Raw genomic sequence first — 18,919 nt, 5'->3', positions numbered from 1 at the left:
GTAGAACTTCCCTTCTCTTTGAGCTGATTGTTGCTCTGTTAAATCCAGCATCTTTGGTGTCAAGCGTGTCTCACGAGAGGACTTCCTTCTTACATCTACCTTTGCTGCGGCTGAATTATGCTTGCTAAACTTGTGCCAGTGTCTAATTCCTCTAATAGGCCTACCTCTTGTTGTAGAGAATCAGTCTGTTTAACTAGCTCATCTCCCTGAGTTGGCGAGTTACCGTGCACTGTCATTTTTGCGTAGGCAAAACACTTTAAGTGAGAAATCAAATTACAACACAAATATTACAATATGTGACAGTATAACACTTTGCTTAAATCTCTATGATGACACTCTAGGCTTAACACTTTAAACTAATCCCTTTACTTTCACCACTCTATTTACTTTTAACTTGTTGTGGGACTATCCATCAATTGCCTGAGGATGCATTTTAAGATTGCATAGTTTGACCTTAAGATATCAGAACTGCACACTGAGACCTGAAGTCCTCTGCAGGAGTTGAAGCAGAGCTGCACGCTGGAACCTGTAGTCCACTGCAGGAATTGTAGGAGAGCTGCACACTGTAATCTGTAGTCCACTGCAGGAATTGTACCACCTCAGCAGGATGGAGATTAGGCTATGTTTTCACTATAACTACTTCAACTAACTGAAATGTAAAATTAAATAGTTTCAATGCATATTCTCAATAATAACTCAATATCATATTCTCAATAATAACTCAGTATCAAACATATTCAGTGTCTCAGATTTGGAACTTTCACATTACTGTCACAATTACATTACCATCACTCTTCCAAAGTAACCCCAATTACAATTTCAGTTGCCTACTCGTATTCACAGACATTTCTGCACCAACATAAGCGTCTTGAGGTGAGTAGCTACAAGGATCCCGAGGTAAGTACAAGCTGAAACGAACATGCACCAGAATTCTGCAACTAGCTAGCTCATGCATCCCAAGGTAAGCATTTACTAACGTCAACATACAGCGTAAACATTTCACACCACACATCTTTTCATTGTGATTCATTTGATTCATTGCTCTAACTAAAAAGGCCTTGTCATGAAAGAGGTCTGTTTCCGGAAGTAAAACAGTACCAAAATACAAAAATACCAAAAATTTGAATCATGGTTATGTTTTGTTTTCCTGGTGAAATCACACACAGAAATTAGCTTAGTTGTTGTAAGCAAGCTTCTTGTCGACGAACGAGCCATCTCTGTAAGCATTTAGAAGGGAACGTGTTTTTTCAGAAAGACACAACCTTTCAATGTTATCTTTATGAGCACCTCCAATAAGCTACAGTGCATAATTGCGAACAATGAATATATAATATAATATTATTTTTTAATCTCTCCAGAGCATGGGAAGTCATGAAAAATTATAAAATTTAATGTTTCATTGTAGGGCGGCACGGATGGTGCCTCACAGCAAGGAGGTCCTGGGTTTGCATCCCAGTTGGCCGGGCCTCTCTGTGTGGAGTTTGCATGTTCTCCCCGTGTTTGCTTGGGTTTCCTCCAGGTAATCCGGTTTCCTCCCACAGTCCAAAGACATGCAGGTTAGGCTGATTGGAGAGTGTAGGTATGAGTGTGTGAGTGAATGGTGTGTGTGGGTATAGCTTTTTCTTGAACAAGGGACACGCGTCAGCTCAAGTTTCACCTTAACACCAGCATTGAAATCTGAAAAGTGGGCCATACAAACATTAGCATTCCCTCTGACTGGGGTGGGATAGACTAAAGCTAGGTTTTGAAACAGCTGTTAGCTGGTTGACCAGTTAGACAAGCTTGATACTCAGCATGGTTTGACCAGCTCAAGCTATGTTATGTGAAACAGCTGGGTACCTGGTCATAGCTGGATTTTACACCAGGGACAGTTAATGTCAGCTAAGTTGTATAACAAACATTTGTTTACTTTAATGTTAAGTTAATGTTTATACTGATGAGCTAATGTTAACAACATCCACATCTCTAAGACGCTAGTTTCAAATACATTGCAGTACGGACCAGGTCAACCTGGCACAACATCAACCAGCTTGGCTGCATCGAGATAGCAAAGTATGCCTTTGAATTACACACCGGCTTTCTTGCATATTGCAGTAAGCGCTGGGCAGATTTTTGTGGTAGAAAGTAATTGTGAATGAAGCAACTTGAATGTTAGCTGTAGCAACTGGCAAATGTGCTTTTAGAGCTAGAATAGCAGACTTAAATTAGTAAACAACAATTGGTGAACTTTTATGTAACATGGCAGTGTCAATAGAATGTTGTATATCCTAAACATATTGCATCTAACAGATATATTGACCATGACAAGATGAATGAAGATTCATGGAGCACTTTAATCGGAACACTAGTACTAATACTGGGTAGGGCCTCCCTTCGCTCTCAAAACAGCCTCAATTATTTGTGGCATGGATTCCACAAGAAATTAAAAACATTCCTTTGACAATAAGTGTTGATAGTGGGAATTTGTCTGACCCACTATTCAGAAGCAAACTGAACAACAAAGGAGGGGAAATCACAAGTTTGTATTGGTAGGCCTATATTGCAAGGTTTAAGTCTTTGATGAGTCTGTCACTGAGGTTACCATAAGAGCGGAAGGAGCTGTATCCCCACTGAACTGTAATACCCACAAAGTCTCTGAGGTAGAATATTCATTCACTTCATCCATATTTCAGTGTATACAAAGAAAGAGCAAGCTCTGGTTATAACTTAGCCGACCCCCTTTCCAAAACGCCTATTCATTTGTAAACATCTAGTGCAGGTTGGAGCTGGTCCAGACTGCAATTTAATGTCCGTAATAATAAAACGTGTTCAGCACTAGTAGTGTTATAGAAACATGAATGTTGTTAACATTAGCTCATCGGTAAAAAATTAACTTAATGTTCATGTAGGGAGGGCAAAATGGAGCTTTAGAATGTAGACCGCTGTGTGTGCATGTGAACTCAACAATACACTTCTCACAGAAAACATAGTTTTTTACTTCGCAGCAGTGGTGATAAAACACTAACCCATACAATTCGCTTTTTAACAATACTTGGTCAGTTTGATTATGGTCAATAATAATGGCATATAATTTCTGTTGCACCATCCATAAACAGCAAAATTCCCACTACAGGATCTCTTTTGCTCAATTGGTTTCATAGAATACAACCAATACACAGACATTTTGCCTACATTCAGATATATACAACAACAAAAAAGATTATGCTTGTTAAAAAGTTAATAGGTGTTGTGTAGCAAAGACAGTGTGAGTGCACACTGGCTTTCTAGTTAATGACAGGAGATATATGAAATGCATTTTAAATGACATTGGATGCACCATGATACACAGCTGCAGAGTGAAATTGATCTAGTATCAGATTTTTTTGGCAACAATAAAATGTGAAACTGGGATTTTCACTCACAGATTGCAATATCTTATCAAAACACGTTTCGTGAAAATGTGCCACTGCGGAACTCTTGCAGAACTGATTTTTTCTTTGCAAATATGGCAAAGATATTGCATTTCTTGCAAATTATTACTTCTGATAGTGCTGAAACAGAGGCAGTTTCCAGAATGTGTGGCCGTGATTTTCACTGTGTGGAGTTAATTCAATAATTGAATGATATAGATTTCCATATCATGAAATATTATGTTTATGCAACCTTCTTGAGAGAACTCTTAGGTCGGTCACTACCAGGAGCATGACGTTATCAAAACTAATTTGGCCCATTATTGGCTACCTACAGCGAAGTGCATTTTAAATAGCCTCAACTCTCTGGGATTTAGTTCAGAAAAAGCACTGACAGCTCCATGTCGCCATCAACTTTCTTGGGCTTGTCAGACAAAGCAACGGAGTAAGCAAACCTTCCATTCAGATAAAGCAACAATGTATTGTGAAGACTGATTTAATTCAGTTTCCCGAGCCCCAACACAGGCGTCAAGTGAAATTGGTACTACTTGGTCTCCCAAAAGTGCAATTGGTATTAACAAATTCCCATCATCAAGGCACTGACTGAGAATGAATACACGTTTCTGTAGAAATGGGTAGGCTTCCACACTGTAAACATTGCCCAACAAGTTGTATGAGATGCCAGTTACAGAGTAGACTATGCTATTATCTACTGTGGTTAACCTGGGAGGGAATTTATTTATCAAGTAATGATGGCTCATTAACACTACTCAGGCAAACAACCACACGTGCGCTGCTAGCTGAGAGTGTAACATTTGTCAGAGCTAGCAAAATGTCAGCAATTTGGCAATATTTTTCACTGGAAAATCCCACCAGTAAAACGCCGATGTGCACAGTATGCATGGCTTTAATTTTGAGGGGTGGCACTAGTGTTGCCAATTTCAATACCAGCATTCTTATAAAGCATTTGAAGGCACATCACACGAAAGAGCATTATCAGCTCATCAAGGTAAAGGGGAAGAGTTGTAAACGTTTTTTTTTTTTATTGCTAACGGATAATCATTTTTTTCTGAAGCTTCACAGAAGATTTATGTGTTTATTCATTGACATGCAAATTCAAACTACCGGCAAACTGAACGTAGCTTTCCACTAGGCTGAATCTACATAAAATAAACAAAGTAGCTAATACATCAATGGACAATGCTGCACAGAATATTACAATAGCCTGTTTCCATTCTAAACTAGCAATCTGTGGCCATTTCAGAGGGTTAAGAATGCAAACACCGCAGGGAATTGAATGCTAAAGTACTATAGTTATAAAATAATTTATGTTTGTTGTAAATCTCTAGCTATTGGTTTATTTACAGCTTATTGTATGCCGTTTCTTCATCCGTGTTTATTCGTTGACACGCAAATTCAAACTACTTGTAAACTGAACATCGCTTTCCACTATGCGATATCTACATAAAAATAAATAATGCAATACATTATCATTAGGCTATTTATCCATCAGATATTGAAAGCGAAAACTCCCTGCTTTCAGCGAAAAATGGACCACACTAATCTCACCACCACGATTATCCCGTGCCATATTTTGACCAGTTGCATATGGTAAAATAGACCCGGTGTTGTCATATTATATCAGGCAAATATTGTATGACCAAACTTCTTAACAGCAGCATATTTACAGATTTCATACTAATAAGGTCTATCAGGCAGAAGCCATGTGGAAGAAGGATGAAAACATGAAGAATTATCATTTTAATCGATGCATTTAAAAAAATGACAAACAATCGCCTGGACGTAAACTACAGGGATTTAACTACAGCCTTCTGCAACTGTGAGGTTACACAACACAATGTCAGTGTAAATGTAAATCTTTCATTTGGCAATTAGGCTATTATCTGACTTACAATGTTGATATATAACTATTAAGATGATCCAAAATAAAGTTTGAAAATTTAATTAAATTTGTCAGTACTGCCATTAAAAAATGATGAGACCCCTAGTGGTCATAAGCAGTATCAGTTACGCGCGGTTAAACGTTCAAAAAATTGGATGGTAACCGTTCACAAAAACAATTTACAGGTATCGGATTGGTGCTCGGTATCGGCTGATACGCAAGTTCAGGTATCGGAATTGGTATCGGGAAGGAAAAAAAATGGTATCGGAACATCTCTACTTCAAAGATGATGTCGTATGTGATCCCATCTTTCTCTACACTTTGGCCTTTTGGTAGAAGCTAATCATGTTCTCATCAGTCCATAAAACTTTGTTCTAGAACTTTTGTGGCTCATCTCTGTATTTCTTTGCCAATTGTAATCTTGCCTTCTGATTCTAACTACTGATGAGTGGTTTGCATCTCGTGGAATAGCCTCTCTGGTCTTCATGTTGGCCTTTTCTAACACAAATGCAGTTTTCACAGGCAAAACCCAAGGCTAAAACCAAGAGTAGACATTCAGAACTATTTATTGTTTAACCAATTAATCTTAACAGGACGCATCTGGGGAACACGAAACATCTGTCAGTCACATGTTCCAATACTTTTGCTCACCTAAAAATTGGGTGGTCTGATACAAAAGGTGAGATGGTCTAAGTTTTTTTATAAAAATACCAGGAAATGATATTTGAATCTGTCATCTCATGTACACCATTATTGCTAAAAACAAAGGAAATTACCTTGCTGTTCCAATACTTTTGGAGGGGACTGTATGTTAGGCCTACTCCTCGTATATGTCACTGCGAACGTCATTAAATCTGCAGTAAACAGTGTCCTGGAATGCGCACTATCAGTGTTCCATTAACAAAGCCTACAGTTAAAATGAAGGACAATGTTTGAAATTAAAATCAAAGATTTATTGCAAAAAATAGCATTATAATCAGATTTCACCCTTTTTTAATGTCATATTTTTAATCAGATTTTCACCAGTTTTTCTCTTTTTTTCTCACCAAAAATAAAACCCGAAAAATTCACAGATTTTTTAATAAAAAAGAAAGTCTGAAAATGATGAGCCTTTGGCCTATTTATAACCCATAAGACACTGAATTCAATGATCTATATTTTTTCATCAGTTTTGCAATCAATACAAAAACTGCATCCACTGGCAATTACATGGTGCACACTGGTTGTCTACTGCTGAGTTTCCAGCTTGAACAACTGTAAGTGTGATGACTGTGATGGTAATGTATTTTTTCAATCCCGTTTGTCACGTTGACAGATCCTTTTCTAGCGAAACCACTGGTACCCTGGGATATAGGCTCACAACAGCTCTGGAGTACTGTTCACCTTTGCCACCTGGTGGTGGTTGTGCAGCCTGTTACCAGGCAAAAATAATAATAGAAGTCAACTGGGAATTTCATGAAAGGCGCTACAACAATAACAATCATTATAAATCAAGATTTCCCCAGCTAAAAAAGCAAAGGTTTTTTTCCCCCAAGTAGAAATTATATCTTCAAACCAGAGCTAATCAATCCTCTCCATGTGGCGAGTCACCTGGAAATGCAACGCAGCTGCCCGAACCTGTCAGAACCTTGCAAGTTTTTTTTCCCGGCCGGCGGCATTCTTGCCACAGAACACCAAATAAAACATGAAAGGTCTAGAATTATTAGCACCCTTGATATATATGCACACAAATACTAAATAATTATTAATAATCATTATTGACAATAACTATTTTCCAACATGTCTAATGTAATGTGCTTCACAAAGCCATGAGCCTTTTCCTATAATTTGTGAAAAGGTTAGCGAAAACATTTTGATGTTTGACCCTTCCTCCATGCAGAACTGATCCTTAGGCTTGCGCTTATGGGCTGCCCTCTTCAGTTCAGTTCAATGGGTCTGGAGACTGAGATGGTCATTGCAGTATATGGATATTGTTTTCACTTTAACCATTTCTGTGTGATTTTTGATGTACGTTTAGGGTCATTATTGTCCTGGAAAATCCACTGAGCAAGTCTCAGCCTCTTAGCAGAGACAACCAGATTTTCCACCAATAGTTCCTGGTATTTTGTTGAATTCATTATGCCATTGATATTAAATAGTGCCCCTGGCCAGTGGTAGCAAAACTCAGAACATCAGTTCCCACCTCCACATTAGACAGTGGGTGCTTCTCCTTGTATGCGTTCCTCTACTGCTGCCCAACATGTTGATGGTGTGCATGGCTAAAAAGTTCAATTTTGGTCTCATCTGATCATAGCACTCTCTTATGACTCTCAGTCATAATTCCAGTGACGTATGTAATGTAATTCATAATCCTTGGGTTATTTAGTGCCTCCCTCACCATCTTCCTCCCTGTGTTACTGGCAAGTTTGCAACCATTCCACATAGCTAAGTGCTATGTTTAACCATTCATGTCTTTTTGTACCCATTGCTAGACTACCATCTGTCTCTTTTGAATTGGCAACTATTTGGCTTTTTCCATGGTGATGGATAACAAAGGGATTTTGCATGCTTGTTACCACATTTTTACTCTATTCAAATAGGAAGTGATGGTTTGACACAATATAGAAGATATTATATACAATACAGATATATAATAATTTATATCTAAGATTAAGTAAATTACGTAAAATTTAATTGGAAATTGAACTTTATTTGGTTTTATTAACAATAGTGGTATAATAATAATTGTGGCACCTATGGTTTTTCACTTGATAAAAAAACATTCTAACATAAATGTACTGAAATAAAATGATATTCCCATGTGTTATGTTATGGATATAACATATGGATTGGTATGTGTATTTATGATATGCAACCTTTTTTCTTCATTTTTATCAAGGGTGGCAATAATTCTAGACCCGACTACCTTGTTGACAATGCAGAAATAATATAAAACCTATGACCCCTGGCCAAATACAGCAGAGAAATACACATTTGCAAAGGGAAACTGCAGTGATTGACTGTAAATAGCTTACCTTGGGGAAAAACTATATTTCAGAAACTGTTGCTTGTCATATTTCAATTTACTCCATTATTCAGGATACCTGAATGCAGTATGATACATGCCTGTTGATTTAATGTAGTAAGTCATGTTTACTAGGCTAATCACAAACAGGAGTAGCCCAAACTCAACTCTGGTCTTCAACACTCCATGAATCAAGGATCTCAACAGTCTGACAGAAAAATCTTTACATTCTGCCATGTACACTTATGGGTGGATGAGCAATTATGGATTATATGCATTTACTACTTAAAGGTACTCATCAATCAAACCCACTATGGAGATGCCACCCTTAAACCAACACTTCCAAGAGAATGCCATTTTATGTATTTTCAAGACAATCAAAAAACTGGAGGAATGTTTAATCAATACTAAGCATTTTTTCTGAAAATAACTTCTTGGCCTTGACCTCATTACACATTAATTAAACCTACATTAAACCTAATTCAGGTTTGATTGTGTGTTCAACAAATTTACTTGCAGCCAAACAAATCCAAAAAGATGTTTAAGGTACACCACTGTGCATGTTTCCCAAAAATTACAAAATATCTTGCCCTCTTTGAGGTTTTTTCATATCCTACTTAAATGCTGACACGACTCAAGAAATGTAAAAAAAAATGTTCATACAATGAAACAATAGGATTCCATCCCTGAGGTGCCAGACAAAGCATTTTTACCACTGTATAAAAATATTTAATAAAAAAGGTACAATAAAACTATTAAATATAAAATAGAAATAAAATAGATTTCATAAGGGCTGAGATGAATTTAGAAAATGTTGCTTCCAAGTTTGGCACATTTTAAATGCTCCTTTAAAATCAATTTCTCCAGTCAGTTTTTCAAAGACAGTTTATAGGCATCCAGTCTCTGTAAACTGTCACTTATTTGAATACTGGATCAAAGCAGTGGTGGGCAAGAGCCTGCACTGTTACAATGTATTGGCCCATACTCTCCCATCTCTTCCAAGGTCAATGAAACTGACCCTGGATATTTAAATCAGAATCTAACCCAATATGGTGATAAAAAAACTCCAACAGACCTATACTTCATAATGAAAATAATGATGGTTGAATGAAAGGGATGGCACACATGTCTCCCTCTAAGCCACAATTTTCAGGCCAAGCTTCACATGCTGAAGAGCTTATTCTCACTGCAAAGGTTTTGAGGGTGCAACCACCAGAGGGCATTGTAGGTCTGGTAATGGCCCTTGGAGTACGAAGCCACCCTTCCCCCACCTCCAGGCCAGCTACAGGATCGCCGCGCCCATCAGCCTCCTTGACGGAGGGGGGTTGGGGGACGGGCCTAGTAGTAGAGGTTGAGGCTGCGGGTCCCTGGTATGTCGGGCTGTCCGTTCATCCAGATCTCCCGGATGATGCGCTCACGCTCCTCCAGCCTCTGGGCCCGCTCCAGCTCCTCCGCCGAGGTGAACACATTGGTGTGGAGTGTCCGCTCAAAGCGGCGATGGCGGCGGGCCGACAGGTCCGAAGTTGTGTCCCAGTCTGAGGAGTCACTGTCGGCACTGCTGTCGCTGGCACTCTCTGCCCCTCGGCCCCGTGCCCGTGCACCTCGCTTCCTAAGCGGCTTGGCCTGGCAGTCTGTGCGGCAGGAGATCTGGACCACCAGCGCAAACAGCGTAAGGAGAAGGCCAAGGCACACGCCACAAACAAAATACAAGGCTGCTCTCTCCGGGTGCTCTGAAATCGAACAAGAAATTCAGCACATCAATATGCATCACATACATATACTTAAAAACATGCCAATACATGATGATGCATGTTTCCAAAAGGTCTTATTCATTAGAACTTTCACACATTCTATCCTATGACAAAATGTATGTTGTAGACTGGACAGGAGTCATTTTACAAAACATTTTATCCTTGATAGCTCTTAAAGATATTCTTATAATTTTCCGAGAGTGTTGCAGGCTCATGTTGTCACTGCATTGTCCTTCGTTGATTTAGAAGAACTATGAATAAACATCCATTCAAGTTATTCTACCGGCTGGCACTTTTCATTCTGAAATACACAAACCAAGCAGCATGAGATGCATGAAATTCATTGCATGAGAGGAATGTAGTTGCACAATAAAGAACTTGATCAGGCCTACACTACCAAGTTAAATGCCTATAATGTAATTATAAAATGACAAACCTCCTGATAAGTGTTTATTACTGATACACATTGTTGACATGATTATAAAGAACATTTTATTCATATTTTAGAATTTCCACCAAATTGTGAATAGACATACGCTTTATTAGGTAGACCTGTACATCAGCTTGTTAATGCAAATATTTAATCAGCAAATCATGTGGCAGCAACTAAATGCATAAAAGCATGGAGATGTGGTCAAGAGGTTCAGCTGTTTTTCAGACACGTCAGAATGGGAAAGTGACCTAAGTGATTTTGACCCTGGAATGATTGTTGGTGCCAGACAGGGTGGTTTGAGTATCTCAGAAACGGCTGAGCTCCTGGGATTTTCATGCACAACAGTCTCCAGAGTTTGCAGGGAACGGTGTGAAAAACGAAATACATTGTGTGAGCAGCAGTTCTGTGGGCAAAAACGCATTGTTAATGAGAGAGGTCAGGGGAGAATGGCCTGGTCAAAGCTGACAGGAAGGTGACAGTAATGCAAATAACCACACATTACAACATTGGTATGCAGAAGAGCACCTCTGAATAACACATCAAACCTCTGAGTGTGTAGGCTATAGCAGCATAAGACCAATAAGTCAAAAAATTAATTACATTTTCTCTGTAATTATTTTGCTGTGGTGTGCAAATTTGCTTTGCGCAGGGTTCCAGAACTGTGTGTTTATCTTGGGCCAGGCTTGGATGTAAAAGAACAGGAAACAAATCCAGTTCTCAGTTTTAGCAGCTGTTTGGCATAGGTGACAGGGAGAACATAATTATATTCTATATCCAGATTTCAAGAGCTCATTTGTCAAGTGTTTAATTCTATATTTAATTTACAATCAGTTCAATTTAATGACATTCAATTTAAATCCAGTCAACTGCAATAGCTCATCATTGTCTCAGTGGACAGTTTTGTGTATTGTATTCTTAAACTGACATACATTAATCGTAAAAAACATGTGAATCATTCCAGCAATAGTGATTGACGCCCTTAATAAAGATAAGCAAAAAAAGTCTATAAAATAGACACATATTACATGGTCAAAGGAGATAATACGATAATACAATCAAGATAAATTTATCTCCCAAAAATATAATTTCCCTTCTGTCTCCACCCAAACTTTGATTGGAACTGGGTGCTTTTTCCCCACAAAGGCACCATTCTTCTGACACTAAACCCACCACTGGCGTGTGGCCAAAATACCTACGTTTTGGTCTCGTGACCATAACATCCGGTTCCAACTGAAATTCCAATGCTAAGCTTCAATTGGATCCGGGTGCTTTTAGTGTGATTTTGCCCATTGCTGTTCAGTACATACCTGCTATGAAGTTGTAGGCTGCCAGAGCATTGCTGATCAGAGCCATCTCCACATTCACTGCCTGGGTATCTATGGGGGGTCTCAGGGTCCGGAGAGGGTCATCATGTGCCTTTGGGAAAGGTCTTGTCTTCTAAGGAGAACAAGCCAGACTCCCTCCCTCTCTTCTTTACTGGAGTATGCACACATTTCAGTTAACAGTTAATTATATATACAGTCTACTCACTGCAGTGATGATAAACAGCATTATTTAATTACTATTAAGAACTGTATATAACATTACATTACATTACATTAATGCCATTTGGCAGACGCTCTTATCCAGAGCGACGTACAACAAAGTGCATACCCATAACCAGGGATAAGTTCGCTGAAAGACCCTAGAGGGAAGTACAATTTCAACTGCTACCTGCACAACAAAGATAAGGACCAGGGCCTATTTATTTTTTTCATATGAATCTATTTTTAATATAAAATATTATGTACTCATATTTTATAAAATTGTTTCAGGTTAACATGCAACAGCTAACAAGCTTAACTTATACAGGCACCATCATGTAGCAGTTTACCTAAACGGATCAGATGGGCAACCCCTGTAATTGAAAGTGTAAATATGCAAATCTACCGTTACAGTTAAATTACAAGCAAAATGTTCATGCCTCCTTGAGAAACAGCAGCTCAACCACACAGCTTGTAAAGAGATGAACCCCCTTAGAAATGCTCATTATATTTATTTAACCTTAAATTAGGGGAAGTTAAATGTGAAATATGGCATACAAAGTACATAAATCAACTTTAATTAGAAGATGTGTAATGTGGATTTAATCCTGTAGTGTTAACTAAAGAGGTAAGTGGTACCATCTGGACATGCTGCTATTTTTATATAGGTTTCATATGCAAATCTGTTTTTGGTATTGCTATAGTAAAACATTTTTTGGTTTGAATATGTATTTTTGTTTGAATTAAATTTCCTTTGTTATAATCAATATTAATTCAGAATATACACCAATCACTTTATTAGGAACATTTTTACTTTATTACACCTACTCTTCTGATTACCTAATCAGCCAATTGTGTGGCAGCAGTGCAATGCATACAATCATGTAGATACGGGTCAGGAGCTTCAGTTAATTTTCACATCAACCATCAGAATGAGGAAAAATGCAAAAATGTAATGTGACTTTGACTGTGGAATGATTGTTGGTGGCAGACAGGGTGGTTTGAGTATTTCAGAAACTGCTGATCTCCTGGGATTGCAGAAGAGCATCTCTGAGCACACAACACATCATAACTCTAAGTGGATAGGCTACAGCAGTATAAGTCTAAAAAAGAAATCTAATAAATACCTAATAAAGTGCTCACTGAGTGTACATATACAGTACTATGCAAAGGTTTTAGGCAGGTGTAAAAAAATGCTGTAAAATGAGAATGCTTTTAAAAATAGAAATGTTAATAGTTCATTTTTATTTAATTAACAAAATGCATGAAGAGCATTTTTTCTTAAACAGGAACATGCTCCTTCTAATGGGTGAAAATAACGCTTTTTCACCAACGACCCATGTTTAACCCATGTTATTAAAATCAAGCTAGGTGGATAACCTATTGTTGGACACAGACTTTATTCTGGCACATGCCGTTGCAAATGTCAATTGACATTTCCAGTAACAACAGTGCAGTTTTCAGAAGGAATACACCACAGCTGAATATTCTTGACAAACCCAGCCTTTGCCCACTTGTAGACTTCCATGCTTTTGTATGCCTTTTGTTAGCCTTTTGTAGCTACTGGAGTTGTGGAAAGAAAGTTTATTTGGTAGTTAAAAATATCAAACCGAGCCACGGTGGCGCATGGCTAAACTAGAGGCCCTAGATGCAGGCATCAGTTTGTCGCAGTTGCACACTGAGGACCCGGGCTTGATTCCGAGTCCTGCCAACAGCTGAGTTTGGCCAGCTCACATGGAGGAGCATAATTGGCTCGCCACTCCGAGGGCGGGGGGAGGACTCAGCAATGGGGGAATTAGTGAGATTGCTGCATATAACATAACTGGGTGCCTAGGAATCACGGTCGTGGGTGTGATGATGCGGCTTGGAAAAGGCGTGTTGTTCTCATTGCCAGATAACCGTGTAGGCGGTGTATCCCTAGCTAACACAGTGGCAATTGGAATAGGTAGAGCACAATTGGCTACTAAATTGGGAGAAAACAGGAAAAATCTGAAACAAAAGTAGTCGCTTTCCATGCAAGCCATTTATCTAGCTATTTAACTGACGTCACTAGTTGTATTTAGTTATAGTTAGCAGCTAGCTATCGTTAGCTAAGCTACTACAACCATGTCTCTTTAAAAAACTATATGGCAATAGCTGCATTCATAGCAGTCAGACTGACATATATGCAGAACAGTTATGTGGTAGCAAATTTTAGCTATGTTATGTTACCAGTGATGAATGAACCACGCCACTGCTGCGAACGAAAGTATATATTTCAGTCTTCCTGGAAAGAAACTCACAAACAAATCAATTAATTGTCTCTTTTATTTTCATTAGACATCTCAAGTTCCCTGCCCAGGAGGGGACATAAGCTGTTGAATCTCCCAAAAATATAAGCAGTAGTACTGTACAGTGGAACCCAGCTATCATGGCCAGCCAGAGGAGGGAAGTGGGTAGATTCAGATGTAAATTATGCTGATATGGTATGGAACATATTCATTCATTCATTCATTCATTATCCTAACCCGCTTATCCTGAACAGGGTCGCAGGGGAGCCTATCCCAGCATACATTGGGTGAAAGGCAGGAATACACACTGGACAGGTCGCCAGTCCATCACAGTGCACACATACCATTCACTCACACACTCATATGGGCAATTTATTTCCAAACAGCCTAACCTGCATGTCTTTGGACTGTGGGAGGAAACTCACTCAAACACGGGGAGAACATGCAAACTCCACACAGAGAGGCCCCGGCCGACCGGGATTTGAACCCAGGACCCATCCGTGCCGCCCTATAGAACGTATTTGTTGGCTAAATGGCTTTAAGTAATCAAGGGTCCAAGGTATCAAATGAGCCTCAAATCACCATGCTGCTGGCAGATATGCAGTAGATACAAAAATAATTGTTTCTCCTGACAAACGTTCCTGTTGAACGCAATGGAAAAAAATATTCAGGAGAAGCAATTCCTTTCAGATCTACTGCATATCTGGCAGCACCAAGGTAGTTTGAGGCTCATTTGATACCGTGGACCCTTGTAATCCCACCCCCAAATTCCCATAGAGATCCATTTGAATGCATTTTTCGAAAGAGGGTTTTATGTGTTTTAGTATCACTTGTCAGTCAACCTGAAAATAAGATATCCAGACTGATGATGTTGATAGGCCACAGACATCAGGAAGTCATGGCATGCAAAGGATATGCAACAAAATACTAAACATGAGTATTTTAATTAACATAACATTGCTGTACCCTGAATGTAGAACATTCATACATTATGTATAAACAGCTGTAATTTCTAGATGGTGAAACCAAAATGTATAAAAATGCATTTACTTTATTAAAATCTGACAATGTGAACTTTAACCACATGTGATTAAAACATTTTTTACAAATCTCAAATTGTGGAGTACAAAGGGTGTAGCCACAATAAGATCCGCACAGCCGTTTGGCCCTTGAGCAAGGCCCTTAACCTTGCATTACTCCAGGGGAGGATTGTCTCCTGCTTAGTCTAATCAACTGTACATCACTCTGGATAAGAGCGTCTGCCAAATGCCATTAATGTAATGTAATGTAATGTGTCCATAGATACCGACATGCAACTGTTTTGGGACCCAATGAAATCCACCCCAACCCCAAGGCATGAACTAAGTCGGGGCGATGGGAAATCCTCCCATCGTTCAGCTTTTCCTATGTGACATGAAGCTATGACTTCTATGCCCTATTTATAGCAAGTTTACATGTTTTTTCATTTACACATACAATACGAACAGGACAGAGCACATACGTTTTGGCGCTACCAAGAAACTAACATACCAAAACTTTGATAAATCCCGCACTGTTTGTGTAAATGCATTTCTGAGTTATTGTGTGCTGCGCATTGCAATACAAAGCAGAGCTTTGTAGTGCAAAAGCACACACCTTAATATTCTCAGCCATACTTCATAATTTTATTTATTTAATTTTCTTCCTTCAAAAGTTTGGCATGCTACTCCTCCCACAGTTTTGAGAAATCCCAGGCAAGATATATATCAAAACGACCGGAATAGATGGGAATCGATGGGAAAGACTTCTCAATTCTGCGACATCTCGTTTTCTTACGAAATGCGAAAAAAATGCGATTTTTGCCCATAGGAATGAATGAGAATTCGTAAAAAAAATCTCACAAATTGATCAAACCCACCCCTCTTTTTAGCTGACTTACTGACTGACTAACTAGCTAGCTAGCTGACTGGCTAACTAGTTAGCTGACTGACTAACTAACTAACTAACTAACTAGCTGACTGGCTAGCTAGTTAGCTGACTGACTAACTAACTAGCTAGCTGACTGACTCCATCCTATCCACATTATATGAAAATACCGAGGTTTTTAACTGTTTTATTTCTATGTCCATGTCTTAATGGTTGTGCTAACTGTAACAGGAGGGTGGGTGTGGTTGAGCAACCCATACTTAGCCAGACAACGCCACCTTGGGAATTGTACCCTTATACTGCCCAGACCACCCTAGCAACCACCCAGAACACCCTAGCAACCGCCCAGAACACCTTAGCAACCGCCCAGAACACCCTAGCAACTGCCCAGAACATGTGTATAGATGAGGATGTCTATTTTTGTGAGGACCAAATTTTGTTTTAGATCTGTGTGTGTGTGTGTGTGTGTGGCCTATGAACTTATCATAAGGGCAAATACACACACACACACAAGTGTATAGATGAGGTTCTCCATTTTTGTGAGGACCAAATTGTGGGTTACATCTGTGTTTGTGTGAGGGATGGGCACCAGCAGCAGCACACTTAAAATTTCCCTGGAATTCTTTCTAGTTTGCAATCAAATTCGTTCAGCTCCCATTTGCCCAATTGATGAATGATTATTTCAAGATTCCAGATCTGCGCTCATCTCATTTTCATTCAGTATATTTGACAGCTGTGAGTATGATGGTACCCTCTTTACCGCTTCGAGTCACATACTTCCTATAGAGATGCACAAGGGATATTACCTGGCAGAGAATCAGAGGTCACATAGGTGGGTCCCTCAGGAGATGTGCAGACATCTATAACATTTGGATCAGCTTGCTTGGTGGAGGCCTCCTTTAGAAGCTTCTTTGGAACTGAAGAAGAGAGTGAAGGTAGAAAGTTAGAGTGGCAATACAGTCTTGCTGATGAATTGTGTTGAGCTGAAATTATTGATAGGGCCCTTTTCCTGAAAATGCAGCCTCTCTTCCTGACTATGTGTCCCACCTCCACATGTGCTGTGACTCAAGACTCCTGCTCAGACACTGGGGGTGCAGGTGAGAGGCTGCACTCTCCTCCCGTGGCCTGCCTACATGTGAACATTTAGAAAAACATTTGAAAGAAAAAAATGCTACAACTGTCATCTTGGAGAAAGCTGGCAATTCTGTGTGGAATGGTGAAATGCGATCAGATTTTGAAGTCATCTTTTTTGCAGACCTAATAAAACCTCACATTGTCATTTTACCAAGGGGCTCTCTTTTACTATTTTTATCTCCCTGGAAACAATAGAACATGTGCGACTGAAACACTGTATTTGATCTCAGTAATTTTCAGTTAATACTACACAACATACATGAGTGATGTCACAAGCCTGCCAATTTCCGTGTTCAGAGGGATGGGGTCATGGGGTACACCGATGACAGATGACAAAAAGCCTTTGACTTGCTTCAGTAAATATAATAAAAGTATATTCAACTAAAAGGATTGTTTCCAACAATGCAAATTGGGTAAGTTGCTAAGAGCACCTACATGTATATGTTTATTCCAAGGCATCAAATTAATCATTGAAAATTAAATGACATTTTTACATTGTACCTCACCTGCCACTACTATTCACCTGCAACACAATGAAATCCAATTAACGTATAAGAATGCATGCACTGAACTGCACACTGGTTTCCCCATCAACACTGAAAAGTACACATCAATAGGCCAATTAATAAGAAAAAGAAAGCAAACAGGAACAGGTGGAAAGTTATAATTTCACATAGTTTGCATATTCTGAATTAATGGGCATTATGTATCGGACACTTAAATATAATATGAAGGAAAACGTCTCAGATAGATTTATTACATTAGCACAATAAATATGCATCTCTCTAGAGTTTGCCAAAAAGATTGGTCCACACCATTTCAACATCTAATTAAGACTGCATTGGCATGAAATTGGTAGTTAGTTTAATCAGAAGCTTGATTACTGTAAATCCACTTTTATGGAATGAGAGAGGTGTATGAGAGCAAGGTGGAACAGTACTATCAATATTCTCTGGGAAGCAGTATTAAGCAGTGCAAAAAATTCATGTTCTGCGAGATAATTGTTTCTCCTACATGCCACAAAGCTCACATACCTAATTGAAATAATCTGCCTCAGTTTTATGGGAAAAATTCTAGAGGTGGGCATACTATGCAGCATAGTATTGCGATACCTTTTTCTGCGATAAACTATTGATACCTGCCGCCATTGAATTGATACTGTATCTAAGTATATATTTTATAATGCACCTTATTTTTTTATGATTTTAATGGAGAGTGTAAGGTGACGAACCACCCTCCCTAGAGCTCATTAAAAGTGGCCAATATAATTGCTAGTCTCGTCATGGATTATCCCGTTTATAAGATACCATAGTTGTGAATAGTTCTGTGTAGAAAACTTATTTTCATTAGATGTTTTTCATATAAAAGTGAAGATTAGTAGCAAGAAATGCCTCTTTTCCCCAGCAACATAAATCTAAACCTGGAAAACAACCACTGTCATCTCTTAATAAATATTAGTTTAGTGCGTTAATGCGTTAAAAAACACTAATTAACTCATTTGTCCTTGGTTTTACATAATCTCATTGCTGTGTGAAAGGCTTTTTTTTTGTAGGTCTTTGTTGTTTAGAGTATTTTGTATTGTTGTCCTGTGAACAGCTGTCTGTGTT

General features: G+C 38.8%; 1 protein-coding gene across 1 annotated transcript; it reads right to left on the bottom strand.

The window, feature by feature from the left end:
- Positions 1-9,519: 9,519 nt before the first annotated feature.
- On the bottom strand, positions 9,520-17,067 carry LOC133129807 (protein eva-1 homolog A-like). The gene is made up of 3 exons (XM_061244133.1): positions 16,985-17,067; positions 11,788-11,956; positions 9,520-10,026 (listed from the first exon to the last, which is right to left on the bottom strand). The coding sequence occupies exons 2-3, from the start codon at positions 11,831-11,833 to the stop codon at positions 9,635-9,637; spliced, it is 438 nt and encodes a 145-aa protein (XP_061100117.1). The 5' UTR covers positions 11,834-11,956; positions 16,985-17,067; the 3' UTR covers positions 9,520-9,634.
- Positions 17,068-18,919: the final 1,852 nt, after the last annotated feature.

This window comes from Conger conger, chromosome 5 (genome assembly GCF_963514075.1).
Source record: "Conger conger chromosome 5, fConCon1.1, whole genome shotgun sequence".
Taxonomy (NCBI): domain Eukaryota; kingdom Metazoa; phylum Chordata; class Actinopteri; order Anguilliformes; family Congridae; genus Conger; species Conger conger.
The sequence above is the reverse complement of the archived record's forward strand: the minus strand, read 5'-3'. Positions and strand labels throughout refer to the sequence as shown.

Coding starts and splice junctions, on each gene's coding strand:
- LOC133129807 (XM_061244133.1), bottom strand. CDS start 11,833: ATGGCTCTGATCAGCAATGCTCTGGCAGCCTACAACTTCATAGCAG. Junction 10,027..11,787: donor AGCCTACAACTTCATAGCAG/GTATGTACTGAA, acceptor GTTCGATTTCAG/AGCACCCGGAGAGAGCAGCC.